General features: G+C 24.0%; 3 protein-coding genes across 3 annotated transcripts; 1 reads left to right on the top strand and 2 right to left on the bottom strand.

Annotated features, from left to right (window-relative positions):
* Positions 1-738: 738 nt before the first annotated feature.
* On the bottom strand, positions 739-13,327 carry LOC132929973 (coiled-coil domain-containing protein 40-like). The gene is made up of 14 exons (XM_060995630.1): positions 12,971-13,327; positions 12,260-12,627; positions 11,972-12,191; positions 11,746-11,903; positions 11,293-11,537; positions 9,762-10,005; positions 9,518-9,700; positions 9,214-9,459; positions 8,961-9,135; positions 4,402-4,610; positions 3,597-3,812; positions 3,334-3,525; positions 2,539-2,697; positions 739-1,523 (listed from the first exon to the last, which is right to left on the bottom strand). Exons 1-14 carry the CDS (start codon positions 13,155-13,157, stop codon positions 1,284-1,286), a joined length of 3,042 nt encoding a protein of 1,013 aa, XP_060851613.1. The 5' UTR covers positions 13,158-13,327; the 3' UTR covers positions 739-1,283.
* Positions 13,328-15,114: 1,787 nt separating this feature from the next.
* LOC132929974 (protein lin-9 homolog) lies at positions 15,115-18,951 on the bottom strand. The gene is made up of 2 exons (XM_060995631.1): positions 18,797-18,951; positions 15,115-17,321 (listed from the first exon to the last, which is right to left on the bottom strand). The coding sequence occupies exon 2, from the start codon at positions 17,177-17,179 to the stop codon at positions 15,368-15,370; it is 1,812 nt and encodes a 603-aa protein (XP_060851614.1). The 5' UTR covers positions 17,180-17,321; positions 18,797-18,951; the 3' UTR covers positions 15,115-15,367.
* A 144-nt stretch (positions 18,952-19,095) lies between these two features.
* On the top strand, positions 19,096-21,946 carry LOC132928459 (tRNA-dihydrouridine(47) synthase [NAD(P)(+)]-like). Its single transcript, XM_060993137.1, is given in 3 exon segments — positions 19,096-19,250; positions 19,976-20,375; positions 20,377-21,946. Coding segments are annotated over 2 exon segments (1,761 nt in total). The 5' UTR covers positions 19,096-19,250; positions 19,976-19,985; the 3' UTR covers positions 21,748-21,946.
* Positions 21,947-22,372: the final 426 nt, after the last annotated feature.

Raw genomic sequence — 22,372 nt, 5'->3', positions numbered from 1 at the left:
AAAAATTATATATTATATTATAGTTTGAAACGGCGGCAAATAGCTTAATCCACCACTGGTTTAAGGAAAAATAGCAAATATTTCATATAATATTATAATATTTGAAATTTTATTTTATTATGTTAATCGTGTAAACTATAAAGTAGTATAATATGTTTTCGGCTTGTTACTATATTATTATACATAATTGTAATTTAAAGTTGATATCTTACAAAAAGTATTAACTTATTTTAAAATTCTGTTAAAAATTAATTATAATAAGCTTTTTCCAGCAATATTTAATACTGGCATTAGCGACATTCAATTTTTACAGCAACAATTATTGTTAGAACAAATAAAATGTGTGATATTTAAGAATCTTTAGAAAACTGTCTTATTAATTTACATGTTAATAAACAATTCTAGTTGTTAACTATGATATTATTAATTGTAAATAATTTATTATAGTTATTTTTTACCATTATTTAAAACGCTATAGGTATAAAAAATATCATAATAAGTACAAGAAACAATAATTCGAGGATAGAGAAGTAAATTGTATATGGGTTGGTGGCGGGGCGATAATAAGTACTAATAATTTATAGGTGTAATAGAAAATAGAATTACCTTACTATTAGTGATATAATGTTAATGCAACATGCCAACATTATTAAAACGATAATAATTAATATTAATTGATCTTGGATTTGAAGGATGGATCAAGAGCACACAAATAAATAAATTAGACTCAATCGGAAATAGTACAAATATTTAATTTATCTGAATATATTGTTTCAAAAAATGTAATATCCATTTAAATTTACAATTTTATTTTTATTTTTTAAATTAAATTCTAAATAATAATAAAATATAAAACCGATATTCCAAATACTAAAAAATGTTGTCCTCTATAATTATTGAAGACGTGGGTGCAATAACCAGACATCTACGTTTTTTTTTGTTGAAAATCACTTGTTTGTATTTGTATATAGAATAATATCAAATTGTGTTCATTAATAAAAAAAAATATCCGCGTCAATTGGTACAACAACCAGACAAATCCGATATAATATAAATGGAGATGTCTGTTTTATTTTTAATGCAACAGCGATTTTTGTAATAGGTGATTTTATTTTAAGATTATTAAAAATTATAAAAATTTTTTTACGTGAATGAGTTTTATCTATGTTGCTCGTGGATCTGAGAAATACAACAAATATTGTGCAGACTGTCTCTTAAATTACCAACAATTTATGGTTGTTGGTTAAATAGAGCATTTTTATAAATTATTATCAATTAAGAATTTAAGACTTATTTTCAATAGACTTCAGAATATATAATAAACGTGTAATTTGAAAATCCAAGTATGGAAAATCGTTTTTCAAAGCTTCTACGACACTTATTAAATCAGAATTTTTCTTCCACTCGTCTGAAAATTCATCATCCATTTTCAATTCATTTTTTATCAGTAAACGGTAGTGTCCTTTTTTAACCGCATCCAAAAATTTAGCATAGTTTTGTTTGTAGCTTAATATATGAATATTCTAAAAAAAAGTAAATACAATTATGAATTAGTATTATGAGAACATTATTATAAAATTAACTTAACTAACACATTAATTAATATGTATATTTATATAAATGGTTTATAAAAGACAGTTTATATGGGTATCCTAATTTATTCCTATTTACATATAATGAACTTTATTTTATTTTAAACACTGCAATAATGGGATATGGTGACACCATAACGATGGTCAGAGATTGGACAGGGAATATTTAAGAGAAATTATAATCAAAATGTTGAATGTTGAGGGCTTACATTTAATTTCCTAACTAATACCTTTATAGATTTTAAATTAAAATTACGATTTGTTCACAAATTAAAACATAGTTTTAATGGCATCGAAGTATACCTTAATAAGAATAACCCAGTAGAACACCCACCAACCCCATTATTTGAATTAATCAAATTGCAACATTTATGGTAAGTCTCTTATGCCACATTATACTTATACAAATCTATGTATTAATATGCATTATGCATTTATTTTGTCATACCAATTACTTCGTTTATAAGCATATAATAATAGAGGAATATTAGATACTTATGATGTACCATTAGAAAGGTATTATTGTCAAGTAATTGTATAAAAAAAGAAAATACACAGTGGCTACATTTTTCCCTATAAAATAAGTCAAATAATATTAATGCTCGACTTGGGATAAAGACGCAGATGGATGAAGTACCCCAACTCATTTTTCAGAAATTTTAGCGTAGTTCTATACTACTATTTTTAAGGAAAACGCGTATGGGACGCTTCATCATTCTACACTATCCACATAGCTGCTTTTCGCTGATTTAGTGAATTTTTAAGTAATGTTCAAAATATTTATACGGTATAGAAATCATAAATGGAGAGAGGAGTTAGGCGTTGTATCCTCTTCTTGAAAATAAGTCTTAATTGCGTCTCTGACTTATTATAGCCATAGGTACTATCAATATCTAAATAACTAAGCTCAACGACTTGTAACATACATTTTAAGAAAAATACACACTTTAATTTTTGTAGCTCCAATGTCTTCGATATTCCTTAAGATATCATTAATAGTCTTTTGAATATCAATCATATTATCATTTAAATATGTAAGTTTGTTATCCAATTTCATTTTATCATTTTCTAAAATACTTATATTTGAATCTAACTTTTTGCATTCCTGTAAAACAGTAAACAAATGTTAATTGCAACTAAGGTTATATTTAAATATATTTTATTAAAAAAAAGTATTTTTAAAAGTTATAAATATAAAATTATCATAATTTACTAAGTACCTATTTTATTATAATTTTCTTTAAAAATAAATTATGAAAAATTTACAAGTAAATGAAAAATAAATTCATAGTTTAATCATTTATAGCAGTGTTTCACTGTTTCTCAACCTTTTTTATAATGACGACTCAGATATTTAATATATATTCAATCCCCAGTAAAAAAAAATTGCATAGGTATTCGTATATATTATTATCGATAAAGTTGTCTAATCAGTTTACAAACACCACAATTCGTGACTCATCAAAAGTATTTTACGACCTATAGGTTGGAGAACAATGATTTATAGTATTTTTGATAGGTCACTAATTAAAAAAAAAATGTTTAATAAACATTCAAATATTTTTTATAATAATTCATTGATTTCAATGAATTTAATTAAAGAAAATTTAGTAAATTTGTGATTTTATATACAGACCCAATAATTGTAAATTTTAGGTCATTATATTCAACAAATACGATACAATAAAACATAACCAAACATAATAATTTAAGTTTAATAATAATACATCAGTAAAATTACAGTTTTAATTTTTTTGATATTTATTCGTAAATAATCAAGCTTCTTCAAAAATTTTTGTTTAGCTTCATTTTTTCCCTTTAAACGAATATCTTTGGCTGCTACTTTATTATAAATTGTTTCACGCCTTGATATGCATACTTCTAAATCTAACATTATTTTTTCCAATATTTTTTTTAATTGACTTTCTCTTATCTATAAGAAAATAATATGTTTATAATATATCAAAAACTTTATTTATTATAATTTATAATTATTCATTTTACCTGCATTCTATGAATTTCATTTTTCATAATATCAATATCACCTAAATCACCTTCTTTGTTTTTAATTTCTTTTTTAATTTCAATGAGTAATTGAAGTTTGGTATCCCATGTTTTACTTTCACATTGTTTTTCCAAACATATATTTTTTAATTCACTCAATTCATTTTTTAATAACTTCAATTGATCTATATATTCTAAACACAATTTTTCATTTTCCTAAAACAAATTATATATATATATAGGAGATAAACAATAAACATTCGTATATTATTATAAATATAATTACAACTACGTAAATAGTTCCGTAAAAATTTACCATACAACTATATATAAATATATACTATTTAAATTAACTATAAAATTGTGATTTTGAGTTAATTTTTCACATAGATACATATAATGTTCGTTATATTTAAATGTTTGAAGTTTTAAACTACAGTGAAACTTCTATATTAGAAAGTCTCATGGTAACAAAAAAAAACGTATTAATAGAAGTTCGTTAAATAGAATTACATACTTCCGTGGCGTACATAGGAATTAATTTAGGGGTGATTACTGATTATTATATTATGTTAATTTTTGAAGTAGGTTCACAGTGTGCAACGTGTGCCGTATCAACAATAAATTTCGAGAGGGTGACCCCCACTCTATATACGCCACTGCATACATTTAGTTATATTTGGTTAAATTTCAAAAATATTTTTTTAAATGGAAGTTTCACTGTATTAGCATATATTAGTAAATAATTTATATATTTGTATGGATAATTAGGCAAAACATTACTTATTCTAGTGTTCACATTAACCTTCAATTCAGCTAAATAAGAACACTGAATCCATTCATTTTCATTCAAAAGCATACTACTCTTCCCTTTATTTTGGCTAAATTGTTCATTAAGTTTCAACATTGTATTTCTCATATTTGTAAGTGTTTGTTTATACTGAAAAACTTCTTTGGATAAAGAGGCAATTTCTTTATCTAGTTTTTTATTTTTTGTTTCCATTACTAAATCGTCTGAAATATTTATTTATTTAGATAGATAGTTTTAAAAATAAATATAATAACAAGGTGCATTTAAACAGAAAAAAATGATATAAATAACAGACTAAAGAATATAATAAAAAATAATTCATGTTTAAAGCTTAATGGTATAATTACAAAACAATTCAATATAAAGTTAAAATCAAATAAATAAATTTGGATATCATTAGATAATCACATAGGTAGTTGTATTGTTTAGAAGATAATAGGATTAGTAAAAGTTTTACTAATGAATCATAGAATTGATGACAATTTTTTTGAAATATTAAAATAATAATGTTTATCGAAATTTGAAGTATTGTGTCAACCACCTGATAAAGCAAAATGTTAAATAATAATCTAAATAATAATAATAATTATGGAGAAATGGACTTGGAACGGGATTTCAAGATTGCGATTGCATTATTTTGCACATTGCACTTATTAATATTTAACGATAAATTGTTTTGTTGACACTAAAAGCGGGTTTAAGGTAGGGAAATTAGAGATTAGATAATATTGTCTTAATTTTTTTTTTGTATATAAATTATACATATCGATGTATTTTGCTTTATTGGTTTAGAACTAAGGTATAGGCTAAGTAGTAAACCAAATTAATTTATGTTTCACAAGATGAATGAATAGCAAAACCCAGTTTTACATCCTTAAAATGCTAAATTAAAATAAAATGTTCAAAAAATTAAAAAATATATATATAACAATATAACTGCAACTACATGTGTAGTATATGTACCAATATCAAATATTATAATACTATAAAACATTAAATATAGATATAATAAAGCTTTTAATGCATTTTAAAATTTTAATACTATAACAATTTCCATTTGTATTAGCTAAAATCTCCAAAAATGAATCAAGACATTTTCAAAATATTAGCCATTTTTACGGCCAATATATATATCTGTATTAATAAAAATACTTTTTGCCTTTTGTAAAAGAATCTGTTTAATTTTTAAGATACCTTAAATATTCAAGGACTCAGTTTTATTATATTTTATTGTATATATAGGTAGGTATCAAAGAAATATTTTGTTTTTGTACAATTCAAATTTTTTGTATATTATTTATAAATTTTTAATAGCAAACATTTTCAAGATTAATTAGGTATATTCGATTTGTATGAAAAAATGTCTGTTACTTCACTTCTATATTATGTGTTCTGTAATAAATACTAAGTATAGGTAGTTATGAAATTATTAAATGTAACCGCGAGCAAAGTAATGTCTTTTGTTAAGGATGAGTAATTTTATATTCAACTAAGTTCTTTGAGGAAGTAGACGTTAAGACGTTCAATGGTTTGACGAATTTTTTAACCGTGGTTCAATGATTTATTGTCGCTAGACAGACAATAGAAAAATATCGAGCAAAATAATTTATTGTATCTTTAACTCCAGTTAAAAGACAATTTTTATAAGACATAATATTTGGAATAGGAATGATTTTTTTTTATTAAGAAGATTCGAAATAGTTTTAGTTTTAGAATTTGAAGAATTTTGAATTTCAAAAATATGAGTTTTATAATCTAATTTGGATCGAAATTTAAATTTAGTACGTAAATTAGAAAAATTATTGTAATTTATTTATAAAAGAGTGTATAAAGTTTGAATATCGTATGAGCAATTTTTCCTTATAAATTATAAATTCCTCAAAATCGAACTAAACCATAAAGGATGTTTACTACTAAAATATATATTTATATTTTTCTCATAATACCTAACTAACAATAATTTTAAAAACATTATAATAAAAGGCATTGATTGAACCCTTAATATGATATAGGTACATTAAACATGAGATTTCAATTAATAATAAGCTAATGATAACCTTATAATATAATAGTCATAAACAGTATAATTTAAATACAAAGGTTCAAATGGTTCAATATTTTCAAAGATAGGAAGTTTAATTAGTAGAACTGGATGATATTATACAACTATATAAGATGTAATCAATTGGAATCAAAGTAGATAGTTCACATACAATGTAAAAAAAATCTGAATTAAATAATAGAATGTTGGAGATTTTTATAATTTTATTGTATTAAAAAAAGATAAGAAAAAATAACTAATACGAATACCTACGACTTACCTACATATTTTATAATTCGTCTTTACCAAATTGAAAAACAGCTTCATTTTTTATTTAAAAACCGTCACTGTATAACTAGAAAATTATAACTACTTAATAATATAGGTAATTAAGATCTTAGGTAGTTCATGATGACAAATATTAAAAAAAAATGTCAAGTGACTGAAATGACAAATTTAGTATTTAAACAACAGACACTCTTATAGAATAAAATATAAATATAATTGCTTTGAATTAACATTGGATTTTATTTGTTATTTGAGATGGCAAGTAGATTTTTAATATATTAAAATATTTAACAAATAAATTAATTTAACCTGCAGTGGTGTTTGGTGTTTCTATTATTTAACTCATCAATTACACTTTTTAAGGAATTTCATTTTAGGAACGTTCCATCAATTGATAAACTTAGACATTTTAAATTAATTGTGGAAACAAACCAACCCCTCCCACCAAATAAAACCACCAAAATAAAAATTAATACATTATTAACTCAATATACCCTTAATAAATTATTCACATTTTTTAATTGTTGACACTTCTTTATTCGAATTGGATAACAATATAGATTTATTATACCCGGATTTATGTGAAACATTGTTGCTTTTGTTAGCCAGAATTTCTTCAAAATGCTTAGAAGTAGTATTAAGTATAGGTATTATGCAGTTACCATCAACATCAGTGAATTATTGACACGAAATCAATTTAGGCGATAAATTAATTTCGAATAATGGATATCATTTCATTGATTTATTATTTATTATATGATTTTGTCCAATTTATCTGATGAATTTATATAATCAATTTATTTATTTATTTAATTTAAATTCATATACATATGAATACTGGGCCTAGTGCCCCACTTAGAAGACTCGTGTGGGGGCCTAATATAATAACATTATAGATGATTCGTATAATATATATTATATAAACATTGAATAATGACTATATCGTATAAATAATTTGGTGACAAGCACGTATACAAGGTGATTTTTTAAGCATGCTCACCCCATTATTTGCCTAAATTATGCATGTATTCAAATTCTGATTTTTACTTAGTTTCAAGTTGTTAAAAAACAATGTTTTTAAAAAAAATTATATTTTTAAATATTTTTTACCCTTAATTTTTTTATTATTTTGAATGACAGCATAGAGTTTTAATTTCATATTCCAAAGCAGAATAATTTTCTGAGTATTTTAATACATAAAAATCGAATTTTGGGCTAGTGGTTTCACTGAGTTATAAGTATTTAAAGTTTAGATGCGCGGAGTGGAATGGTACGGGGTTATCCCGCAAAATGTTTGTCTACTACCTACTCCGGCCGTTTGTCAAAACTTTAAATACGTGTAACTCATATACTACTCGCCCTAAATTCGAATTTTATGTATCAAAATACTTAGAAAAATATTCTGCTTTGGAATATGAAATTAAAACTATGTTGTCGTTCAAAAAAATAAAAAACTTAAAAACATTTAAGAATAAAAAATATAATTTTTTAATAAAAACGTTGTTTTTAAACAATTTGAAACTGTGTAAAAATCAGAATTTGAATATATGCATAATTTAAGGATAGAAATGGGGTAAGCATGCTTAAAAAATCACCTTCTATATGTATAAAAATGAAAAAAATAATAATGAATTAATTGATATGTACAGAAGGCGGTGCATGGTTATGGCACTTGTCTTGTTTATTGCATAGACCAGCGGTTCCCAACCTTTTTAGTTGTGAGGACCACTAATCTTGTAAAAAAATCTCTGAGGCCCACTAATGATTAATAGCACACCTATATACGTGTATATATAATATGTATAATATTATTAGGTATATAATAAAAATATACAATAATAATATTTTAAATAAATACGTTATTAATGTTAATATTATATGGTCCACGGCCCATTGATTGGGAACCGCTGGGTCGTGGACTGCTGAACAGTTCAAATAATATATTTAAAAACTAAATAAGTATTTATTTAAGTTAAAATGAATATATATATATATATTGTTCAAATAACTCTTACATAACATATAATATATTCAACATATTATAATATAATGCATTATTATTAGCAATATACTATATAGGCTAGTAAATCTCAAATTGAAATGTTAAATCCTTAAAATGGTTAAGCCATTGATGATTTAAAATAAAAAATTTAAACTATGGTTAAACATAAAATTATTTTTCATACGTAACTCACAATTACTTAATATCTATAAGTATACTTACATTTGCGTACTTTTACCAGTTCATTAAATTGATTATTAAGTTGAGCTAATAACTGTACATTTTTATTTTGTTGTTGAATCCAAGATTGTTTTATGAAATTAGTTTCTTTTACTACTTCATCAATTTTATTTCTAACTTGATCAATTTGCATTTGAGGGGTCAAGATATGACCATCCTAAATTTTAATAAAAATTAAATACAAGGTAATTATCATGTAATTAAATATTAATTAAACGTTTTTTTTTTAGCTTACATCATGTAATTTTTTTACTATTTCCAATTGTTTATTTTCTAAATCAATTTGTTTTGTTTTATTTTGAATCTCGGTATATAATTTCTTCAATTCAGAATCTAATTTATGTAATGCACATCCTTGATCATTTAAATATTTAGTGTTTTCTTCTACATCATGTTCTAAATTAGAACTTGTTGTACGATATTGTTCTAGTTTTAATAAAGATTTAGATAAATTGTTTTCAACTTCAACTAATACTAATTCCTAGATTTAATATTAAATAAGTTAATATATTTTTAAGTGAAGAAATGATATATCATACATGCTCTTTATTTTGAACTTTAATTTCTGATATTTTGTTATTTATCTGAACACAATAATTATTTGAAAATAATTGTTTTTTTATTTCATTTAAAATATCTTCTTCATATTTTAATTTCTGATTTGATACTTTGTTTAAACAATTTAATGATTTATTTGTTTCATTTTTAATAGATATTTGATCCTGCAATTATAATTTAATTTTTAATTTATATTAATACATTTAGTTACACAATATACTATACTAATGTAATTTGATCTAAGTTTTGGTGTTGAAATTCTGTCATTTGTATTAGCTTAGAATATTCCTCTTTCAAGCAGTTTAACTTATCCAAACAAGTTTTAAAACTATTTTGTAAGTTATTTTGTTCTCGTTTCAATTTATTCAAATAGTTGAATAGATCTTTATTTTTACGAAATTCTTCTTTGGCACTACGTTTGTAACTGTTGGCTTCCATTAATAATGTATGATACTTATTTTTTGCTTCTCTGAAAAATGTAAAAAAATATATTTAATACAATATCATCTTTTAGATTATTTATTTAATATGCTACAATTTTTGTAACACAACAATTGTTTTTCCATTTATTTTTAAGTAGGTACCTAATATTAAGTTATAATCTAGAATAACCTAACCTTGGGAGACTTCCTCAATTACGTCTCCTAGGTTAAGTTAGGTTCTGATTGCTCCCCTTAAATTTACTTAATGCACACATTGAACATTTTTGTATTTTAATTAATAATAATAAACAAAGCCATAGCACATAAATATTTGTAATTTTTATTTATCATATTGATTCTTTTGGAGTTATTCTAAGATTTTGAAGAAGTGTCCTGCAAAGATACAAACTTCTGTTTTTCAAAAGAGAACCCTAATTTGTACTATAAATTATTTAATAGATTTAATTTTGACATATCAAACACAAAATTCAGAGAAATAATTTTTGATTTATTTAACTTTGTATACTAATGCTAATAGGTCTATTTAATGGGCTCAAAAGGTATGAAGACAATAGTGACTTGAACATATTAGTAATTAATATTAATCTATTAACATTTATAGTTTTAAAAATATGATCAATGTAAATAAACTCTAGATTCAATATTTCATATTTTATATTTTTGTAAGACAACTTTTTATTACTTTTATTTTAAGTACCTATAAACATTAATAACTGAAAAACTATTTGTTTAAATTTTGAAATAGGTACATCAAAATTTTAAATATATATATATATATATATGTCCACATAATAATTTACATTATAATAGATGGAGAACAGTGGCATAGCCATGGAGGGGAGGTAGTGTGTCATCCCCCCCATCGGCTGTATCAACTTAATATAAAAATGAACTGTTATTGTTAATTGTTGATTATGTTTTTTTTAGTATTTTGGGTTTGCCCCCTCACATTTTATAATCCAGACTACGCCACTTGTAGCGATGATAAGGTTTTCACTGGAAAAACGGAAATTTATATCATCACAGATTTTAATTAAGCATATGTAAACATTCTATACATCAAAATTATTTGAATAAATAAATTGTTTAATGAAAAAATTAAATCCAAAAGCATTGACGGGCCTGGGTTTGGGCACCCTTGCTCTAGATAAACAATAAAGACAATAAATATTACCCTATTAGTTTAATATTATTATAAATTCTTAATCATTACACTTAAACATAAACATATTTTTTTTTTAAATCATACATATTGACAAAATTAGAAAATTTTCATATGATTCAAAGTAAGAAATTTAAATTATAATAATTACTGAAAATCATTTTTTGTCCTCAGAAAACATTTATCACACTGCTGAATACTAATTAAAACATCATTCCATAATAATGTAATTTTAGCATTATCTTCATTAATAGCATCAAGCTCTGTTGAATTGTTCATAACTTTTTGTCTCAAAACTTCTCTTTCATTAAATTTTGTCTCTGCTTGTTCACCTAATTGTTTCATGCGATCTTCCAATCGAAGAATTTCTTGGGTTAAAGATAGTAATAACAAATCCTAAAAAAATATGAAACATAAATAATCTTTTAATAATTTAAAATTTCTAACAATTAAAAATATCTGTCATGTTTTATAAAATATATATTTTGTGAACTTCTAATTCTTGATATTTCAAATTTAATTTCATGTTAGTATGAACACAAAGTTATCCAGAATTGACTGTATGAAAAGAAAAGTTCAAAATTATCTTTTAGAATTAAGTTACCTGTTTTTGTTGATCATTTAATAATTTTTTTTTGTATTGTTTAGTTTCAGATTTTTTTTGATTACAAATATTAAATGTGATTTCTTGTTCATTTTCGTATTTTAATAGTTCTTTTAAAAGTCCTCGACTACAATCTAGTTGTCTTTTTAAAGTTGAAACTAAAAAGTTATAAAATGTATTAAAATACAAAATAATAAATAGGACATTAAAAAAAAAGATATTCTACATTTTTTTGATTCAATTGTAGTTGTTGTATGAATTTCAGTATAGCGTTGTTTTCTTTGTTCAATAGATTCTTCCACACGGTCTTTTGTTATTTTTAATTCTAATTTCATTCTATGGAATTCATTCAATAACTTATGCTGAGTTTCAACTCTACAAGCTACGTTATTTATTTCATTTATAAATGAAGATTTTTCTTTTTGTCTGGATCTAATTGAGCCATCCTAAGAAAAATCTTTTGAATTAATTTCAAAGAATACAGAAATATTTAAATAAAAATAAATACACTTACGAGTGTTTGTAGTTCTTTTTTGATATTTTCTCTTTGCTTTAATAAATGTAATTTTAGTGTCTTCTGAAATCTTACCATAACAGGATTATTTGGTTCCAGTACAATTAGTTGACTATTATATATTTCTTTATTTATGGATTTAGGGGTTACATATGTCATCTCACTATTTATACTTTCAAACTCTAATGATGTATCATCTGAACTCTTTTTGGATGTTTCAGTTTCTATTTCTAGAGCACGTGAATAATAATTATCAACTAGATTTTCGGATTCTGATGACATATCTTCAAAATGCTGTAATTCTGTAGGTGAAATTGAATCCATTACATTAGATTGATGATTGAATACATTTTCAAGTTGTTCTTTTGCTGAAACATTATTAAACTTTTTAAAATCAGTTCAAAAACTTATGACCATTTAGTTGTGTACTTAGTCAATATATTGGTTGTCCATTTATATTATAAATTATCTGGTGGTCTATTCATTTAAAAGTATCTAAATTTAAATCGTTATTTTTGCTTTGTATATTATGTATAAATACAGACAAACAGTACAATAATAGATTTGATTTATAAAACATTTAAAATGAAAAACAAATTAAAAAAACGATTACTGATGAGGAAGGAGCGCTTTAGTTGAGATATGCCCACTGTCCATGATACTATAAAATGCATAGTTACTTAAATTAATTGTCTTACAACTTTTACTCACCCATAAGATCAAAACTTTTATTATTATCTTGTGATTCATATAGATTTGATGTAAATTCAGCAGGATTTTCAATGCACATATTATCTCTATGAATATCTTCAACATCATTATAATTTTCTAATGTTTTTTGTTTGTCTCTTAATTTATGATTTTCTGTCTCAATATTATCCATTTCAGATTCAGACATTTCACCCTTAAATAAAATTAATACTAAGACAAGACTACATATGCTATTTACATGCACTTATAACAATAATATGATGTAAGTATGCAGTATCCAGTACCTACATACACATTGGTTAGTGGTTACTATGGCAATGTTTAAAGTTTAATACAATAAGAGTATTTATAATTTTTCAAGGGGTGTAAAACAAAATCAAAAAAAGTACCTAATACAAAATAAAATTAACCCACTTAGGTAGTTAGGTATTAATAAAGAATAAAGATCTATCTTAATACTACTTATTAAGGTAAAAAAATAGTGAAATCAATTTTATCCATCTTCATTTTTAATACACCATTGATGAATATTATTTGTATATGTTATTATTAAATAAATAAATTCTATAGGTATATTCTTTTAAGGCAATATTGATTGTTGTTAATACACTTTACATATATGTGGATATTTTGTAGAGCTTATATCATTGTTCACAATACAAATTGTATTATATAATAAACAATCAAAAAATTATAGATTTGAAATATAAAAATCAATATTGTTAATGGTAATAGGTGACAAAGAGAAGAATGATAAAATATTAAAGCGTTCAATTCTATGTATAATATTATATATAATTTTTATTCACACAATATGTTTATAATTCTAATATGTATAATTTTGTTTATTATATATTTATAACGCCACATGCATTTGTGGTAGATGTATTGAGCTAAATTTTACCCAATCGTAAGGATAATATTTTGCTAGTTTAAAATTAAATATATTTTGTATTTCTTAAACATTTTAATCAATAATAAAATTATATAGTACAGGTCGTATAAACAATACTCCAATTCATAAAAATTATAGGTAATTAAAATACATAAATGTACATAAATGCTTACACAATATTAATCTCTTACTTATTTTAACAGCTCTAATTTAAAATTTTAGGAAAAAATACAGTAAAATCAATTTTTGTTAATTAATAATTTTGGAACAATCAGAACATTAAAAATAATGACTTTCATAAATAATAAATTTTAATCACTTGTTTGAATAAATATATATATTAAGAATATGTTTACTAAAATGTTTTAAAATGCTCACATAATTGCAAGTATTTAAAAGAAAATGTAAATAATATAGTGTACAGTATTCAATTATTGTTCAGTTCTTTAAGAATTGTATAAATTATTATTAATAACTTACATCTATAATTTCAAATTTTTAAAGGTAAAATAATATTAATATTTACTAATAAAATTAACAAATATAACATAATATAACTCTACCTGTTTCTACAATTTTCACAAACACATTTACAATTAAAAGCTAAGAATAATTGTCTCACAATCCAGTGCAATCTACTCTATAATTAGATAACTCAAATCAATCATAAACTATAATTTATAATAATAGTATTTTTACGTACTATAATGTGAATAAATAACTTATAATTTAAATTATAAGTATAGACAAAATATGTTTCTGATTACATATACAACTAAACTTAAGTAGATGCTGAATGGTTTAAAATAAAATAAATTGCTATGAAGAAAAATAAAAAAAATAAATTTTATATCATATTAATTTAATAACACATTATAATAATAATAAAAAAGATATTATATCAATAAATCATTTTAACATATTAGTTTTTCGTTAAAAATAATGTTATTAATTAAAGGAGATCAACACTTTGAAAAAAATTTATTTTCCAATTATTATATAATGTAAAATTACTTAATCATAAATTATTGATGAGTATACCAGGGTTTTTAAGGAATTTTATTCAATTATCAAAACATTATAAACCAAATTTTTTTTAATTAAATATATATTCTACAAAACAATATTTTGTAATCTCTTAAAGAATCTTTCAAATGTAAAAATAATAATAAAATTTAATTTAAGCAATGAAATATTTGAATTGTTTTATTTTTATTTAAAATATGATTTTTAATTAAAATTTTAAAAAACCCATTGATATTATATATTCATTATTTTATTTATTTACAAGTAATTTTAAATTATTGTTTAAGTAAGGATAAATTCATTAAAATATAGGTAGGTACTTAAAACATCAGTTATGATGGCATTAATCAATAATCTTTTTAAATTTTTGTTACTTCTATTAATAATCAATCTCCTTTGTATACATAACAATATTTTTACATCTTTAAAAATATATCTGTTAAATATAATTTAATAAATGTTTCAATCACTTGATGTTATTTTCTATTAGAAGAGGATAAAGTATGAAAAGTATCTAAACTAGATTGAATTTGCTGCATATGAATTTCTACACAATTTTCAAAAGATTTTTGATTAGATTGACTAAGTTTAAGTTTTATTTCAACCATGGTTCTTTTTAAAGCATCCAATTCATATGCAGTAGGTTCATTTTCAGTTAATGTCTTCACCTGAAGCATTAAAGCTAATAAATCTTTAATTAAAGCTAACATCGGCTGGTCATCAATCATAAAACGGGAATCAGTTACTTCTTTGTTATGCTCAATCATTTGTTCAGCTTCATCAAATGACTGATTTTGCAAATAATCTGTTATCAATGGCCACGTTTCAGCTTCTTCAGGTGCTAATATTTTAATTTCTTCGCTAAGAACACACATTACTGATGTTAAATGAAGATTTAAATTATCCAAGTCCAAAACAATTTTAGCATATCGACTCTGAAATTCTGGTGTTATATCTTCATTGTACAGAACCATTTTTTCGGCTTCAGAATTCATGTTACGTAATGTTTGTACATATTGCTTTTTTGCGGTTAAAATTTTTCTAAATTTTACAGTAGATTCTAAAAGTTTCATTGAATATTGTGCAGTTGTATTCTGATCAGTTTTATGTACGTCTACTTTAGTTTCAGGTGATATTGAACGGTTATGGTAGGGTACACGTGGACGACACATTTGTAATAATACATTTTTTGAAATAGTTTCTGGAGGTTGATTGGAGCATACTTCATAATCAAGGACAGAGTGTGTACCTAAGCCAGGCTTATCAAAATGTATTCTATAAGTATTGTTTGAAACATCTAAAGCTTCAATAGTTCCATTAAACAGACCATCTTCAGTGTTACTTCTTAACATTGCTGTTACTTTTGTACCAACGCTAAGTTGTAAAGGTATTTCATCTGGTATATCTTTAAATAACAATTCATCTCTAGCTTTCCTTTGTTGTAATAATCTTATTTTTCTTCTTCTTCTATCCAATTCTCGAATTTCTTCGTCAAAGAAATTCTGAGAACATCTACGAGGTTTACCCATCATTCTCCGTAACATACACCATTCAGTCCTAGTCATAGTTTTAATTTTAAAAGAGGGAAAGAAGTCTTGTACACACATCATAAAATCAGATTCATATAAAAGAGGTTTATCTATATTGCTATAAAACCACTCGTAATATATCCAATTCTTTGCTTTTGGTAATTGAAAAATTTTCCTCAGTCTTAATCCAACATTTTGACAACGTTTACGTTCCAAAGAGTCAGATTTTGGTTTGGATGTTGACACTATGTTTTTAGGAGTTTCGAGTTTTACAATTTTTGGTTTAGTTACACCATTTTCGGTAGATTTTTTAGAAGCACTTTTAACAGGTGTTTTTACATTGGGAGTCTTAAGTTTGATTGTAGGTGTTGTTTTGACAGCAGCAACTTTTGGAGTTGGTAATTTTTGATTAACAATTTTTTCTTGTTTAGGCGTTTTTGGTGTTTTTGGTTCTAATTTAGGTTCAACAATTTTTTTTGGTGTTTGTTTTTTAGGAGAATTCACATACATCATGCGTTCTTGTTTCACAGATGGATTTTTAGATGTGTTGAATACTTCTTCATCAAAAAATAATTTATTTTTTTTCCTTATACGAACAGGCATACCTCTTCTGTTTAATTTATCTTTTCCCGAATTTGTCGATTCTATAATTTTAGGATTATTTCTTTTATTTACAGGCTGCAAACCTAAAACTGCTGGACATAATTTTGTTTGGCGATATTCGTCGTCTACTTCCATATCACTACTATCTGAATCCATTTTTATTTATTTAATAACTTTAAACCAATAATTAAATTTATTATAAATACTGTGTTTGATAGATTGAAATAACGTATCAAGAAATATTTTTCAAATTAATACACATTGACAATTCAATAAATTGCAGCAATCCCATAATAACCTGAAAAAAAAAAACAAAACAATTATTAATTTTTTCCAATTTTGATTGAGGATATTTTGAGAAATAACTATGTAATTCCTATAAGATGCATTTTTACCTGAGGAATATTAATACTATTTTATTTATATTGGCTGTACATTTTATAAAAACTTATGTTTTAATTTTATGATCATTGTTTGCCTCTATGTGATTACAACTTTAATTAGACAGTTAATTGTTTTTTTATTTTACTATTCGAATAAATATTAGATATACATTAACATTTATCAGGTAACCATATACAATTTATAACACTTTGAATTATAAGTTTTTGTTTTGCTAATAAATATAAAATTGTATAATTTTTATTAAAAGAATTAATACACTATAATCAAGAGTATTGTAGTTTTACAATAAAAAAAAAACAAACAAATATTTGAAGAAGATACCAATCATAAATGTATAATACAAATACATAAAATTATTTAGGTAGTTTTTTTAACTATTTTATATTTAAATAAACATTTGATTTCTCAAGACTAATGAAGATATAATATTTTGAAGATTCATGAGTTAAATTAATTTAAGTAAGTATGAATAGTGCAAAGGCTTAATTCATAAACTTTTCAACTAATAATTTCTATATATTTATATGAAAAAACTTCTATTATTAAAAAAAAATAATGGCCAAATAACAGTATTAAATAAAAATAAAACTAAAAAAAGAACGATATGAAATTAATTTGTATGTAAAATGAATATATAATAAAAACAAAGAAATTAAATTAATCGATATGATTTCTATTGTGAAGAATAGATAACAAAAATTATTTAGAAATTATGTTATACAATGAACTTAAAATTAGATGTAGTTATTAAAAAAGTTAAAACATTTAGTTTGAATATGAATAAACGAAAAATATAAATTTTAACTAATTTATCTAAAAAATCTAGATATTCTAATAAATATTATTTTATATTTAATTACTAAATTTAAATTTTTTGCTTAATTTATTACACAAGGTATGGAATATATTCACCAAACTTTGCCACATCTTATAATATAAATTATTAACGGCATTAGTAATATAATCAGGTCAAATTTCACACATACAATACTTATTTATCAAAATACATGAAATTTCATTTTTAGTTCCACATCCACACAATGAAACCAAACTATATAAAGTATCTTTTATTTGTACAATTAAGTTTAAAGTGAAAGTAATTAAGAAAAATTATGAACCAGAAACATTTACCAATTCAAAGTTCAAACAGTATAAGTTTTGTTCAACTGATATCATACAACTCATTGTCGGCTATTAGTAATGGCAAAAAATGAACTATAGAAACATTTTGAGATGATTGTTAATCGAGATATTTGAACGAATTATTATTTGAAAGGAAATGGCGCAAACAACTGTATCAATTGTCGTTTGAATGAATTCTCTAACGTTCCAAAACGTCAATTATCCATATACTTTAAATGTACTTACGCTATTTCCATGGTGAATGTAGTACGATGATGAAATAAATTGCAAGCAATGGATGTACGTACTAGAAATAATAATACGGAATCAAATACGAAATGATTCGTAAATTTATAAATTTCGTAAAAATCGCGGAGGAAAACATTTCCCAGTTTAAATTCCACATTATCGCCAGGTGCACCAATTACATTTCACGAATGCTATACAGTGATGCGATACTTTAAAAACAAATTGTTATCAAATAAATAGTTTAAAAAACAAAAATCAATACATTATCAATTACATTATCAAATACAAATTTTTATTTTGTTGGTTACGTTCAAAAAAATCAAATTAATTTTTAAGACTAGTGTTAATTGTTTTGTGTTTTGGATTTGGAAAACCACAAAAACTCTAAAACTAGTTGATTTGTTATAGTATTATATTAATAAAGCAATTTATCTTCCTTAGAAGTTAACAGGTAACTTATAATGTATTTTGAACTTGTAATTTATTACAATTATACATTTAATAATAAAACTGAAATAGTATTATGTTTTACAATTAATATAATATCTTATAATATAAAACATTATATATACATTAGATTATTAATTTTTACTAAATTAAGTTGTTACAGATATTTGTTTTTATAATCACCAAACATATTTAAAAAATATCATTTTTTAACCTTTTTTAGTTTTGCCAACCACCAAAAAAGGTATAAAATATGGGCAATCACTTTGAGACCCTCCTTCTTTATTTATATTAAGTATACATTTGAACAATTAAAGTATCATATTGTTGGGAAAGCCATTAGCGGTGGAGAGCTGGTATAATTTTCAATATTTTTTTGTTAAATAAAAATTTTTGAAAAGGTTCATTTTGTAAATCAGTGTTTTATTATTTTTGACTTACGCAACCCTCCAATTAAGAAATACTATTATAGAACTCAAATGCAAATATATGTTTAATAACTAATGAGTATTGATATTTGACGTATAATAATTATTAGGTATTTAAATTCTGTCATTTAATCCCCAATTACCAAATAATGTATAAATTTGTTTCTAAATTAATTTATATATATTAATAATGCTTTAAAATAATTAAAAGTAGTTTCTATAGCATTTGTGTACCAAATTAATTATAAACTAGGACATCAATTTTAATTTTTAATAATTTTATATTTCTGTTTTTATTTAGATTTTTTGAAATGTCATCCATCAATAAAGACTTGTGTTTAAATGAACTAAATGAACAAACAAATACTACAGTTGATACCAATATTACATCGATTGTAAAAGAGGAAAATAAGGGAATTGCGTGTATAAAAAAAGAATATATCATTGAGAGACATATACCTAAGTTAGCAATAAATTATATTTCCGAATCAGATAAAAACCAATTAAATGAAGATGAACCACCTTCTAAAAAACAGAAGTGTACAAAGAGTGTATTAAAAGGTCAAAACAAATCTAGAAATTGTACTTACTATCAAGTTCCACAAGAAAACTTATGCTCAAATCTTGTTGATGGTTTAGAAACAGGCTCTTGTACATTTGAGAAATGTAAATTCTTACACAATGTCACAGAGTATTTGGAAAAAAAAACCTGATGATATTGACCAAACATGTTATGTTTATTCTCTTAAGGGTCGTTGTCCTAGAGGACTGACCTGTAGATATGGAAGTAGCCACATTGAAAATGGCAAAAATATTGTTGACCAAACTATTTATGAGACATGGAATAAATGTAGAAATGAAACTAATAATCAAAACCGTGGTAAAACCTTAAGTAAAGAAAATATGTTAAAATTGAGAAAAAAATTATACAATTTTACAAAAAGTGAAGATGCTGTTAAAAAAATTGATAAGGATAAAGACTTGGGGCCTTTAATTGAGGAAAGTTATAAAAAAATTAATTGGGAAAATAAACTATATTTGGCCCCTTTGACTACAGTTGGTAATTTACCTTTTCGAAGAGTTTGTAAAGAGTTAGGGGCTGATATAACCTGCAGTGAAATGGTTTTATCATCAAGTTTGTTACAAGGACATAATCAAGAATGGGCATTAACTAAAAGACATGAAACAGAAGACATATTCGGAATTCAAATATGTGGTAATAATCCATATATGTTGGCTAAAAGTGCACAAGTCCTACAAGAAAATGTAAGTATGGATTTCTTAGACTTAAATTTAGGATGTCCATTAGATCAAATTTATAAGCAAGGAGCTGGTAGTGGCTTATTACTTAGAAGTAAAAAATTAGAAGTTTGCTTAAAAAGTATGAGAACAGTACTTGATGTACCTCTTACAGTAAAATCTCGCTCAGGTGTCAATAAAGATCAAAATATTGCACACGATTTAATACCAATGTTCAAAGATAGTGGAGTATCCCTTATAACAGTTCATGGAAGATCAAGAGATCAAAGATACACTAAAATGGCTGATTGGAATTATGTTAATGAATGTGCCAAATTGGCAAGTCCAGTACCAGTGTTTAGTAGTGGAGATATAATGTCTTATGAAGATTACATAAATACAAAACAGCAATTTCCGGATATAACTGGTGCTATGATTGGTCGAGGAGCTTTGATAAAACCTTGGATATTTACAGAGATTAAAGAAAATCGGCATTGGGACATAAGTAGTAGTGAACGATTAGGTATTTTAAGAAAATTTGTAAACTATGGTCTTGAACATTGGGGTAGTGATACTCGAGGTGTGGAAACAACAAGAAGATTTTTATTGGAATGGCTATCTTTTTGTTACCGATATATTCCTGTTGGCATTTTAGAACGTGTACCTCAAAAAGTAAATGAAAGACCACCAAATTACAAAGGAAGAGACGATTTAGAAACATTAATGGCTAGCGGAAATTGTGCTGATTGGATAGAAATAAGTGAAATGTTACTTGGACCAGTACCTAATGGATTTCAATTTCTACCTAAACATAAGGCAAATTCTTGGAAATAGTTAATTTATATTATATTATTTAATTATCTTTGTTCATATTGTCGTATTATGTTTTTAATATTATAATATTATATCATGTTAAGGTTTTGTGACAGTGTATTAAATTAATATATTTTAATGTGTGTATGTCATATATATGTATTAAAAATATTTTTAACAATTTAAAATATTTCAATAAACAAAATTTATAATGTATGAATACTGGACGATGTGAAAGTGAACCATTCAATTCTATCAAATTCATTTTTTGAGCGTTACGACTATAGAAAGAATGTAATCATTTTACTCTTTCAATTTTATAAAATGTATTTAATACAGTTCATTGTAGTTATAATAATTATATTATAACCATGCCAATAGTCGAAACATTAAGCCATCTAGGTTTAAAGATGTGAAATACACATGGTTAACAAAATAAAAAGAGTATACATGTAAACATCTTGTTTTATATAAATTATAATATCTGAATATTTTGAATAATGAATATTCGCGGTCGAACATCTTAAATCGTGATAAACAGTTTATCTTTATCAGTAACTACATTTAACCACAGAAAAAACTGTCGGTGCGGGATGGGATGGTCACACTGATAAGCAATTTTCATAATTGTTTTCAGTAGCATAGA

The sequence above is a fragment of the Rhopalosiphum padi genome, chromosome 4 (assembly GCF_020882245.1).
Source record: "Rhopalosiphum padi isolate XX-2018 chromosome 4, ASM2088224v1, whole genome shotgun sequence".
NCBI classification, from domain to species: domain Eukaryota; kingdom Metazoa; phylum Arthropoda; class Insecta; order Hemiptera; family Aphididae; genus Rhopalosiphum; species Rhopalosiphum padi.
Note: the sequence above shows the minus strand (reverse complement) of the source record. Positions and strands in the feature narration are given on the sequence as shown.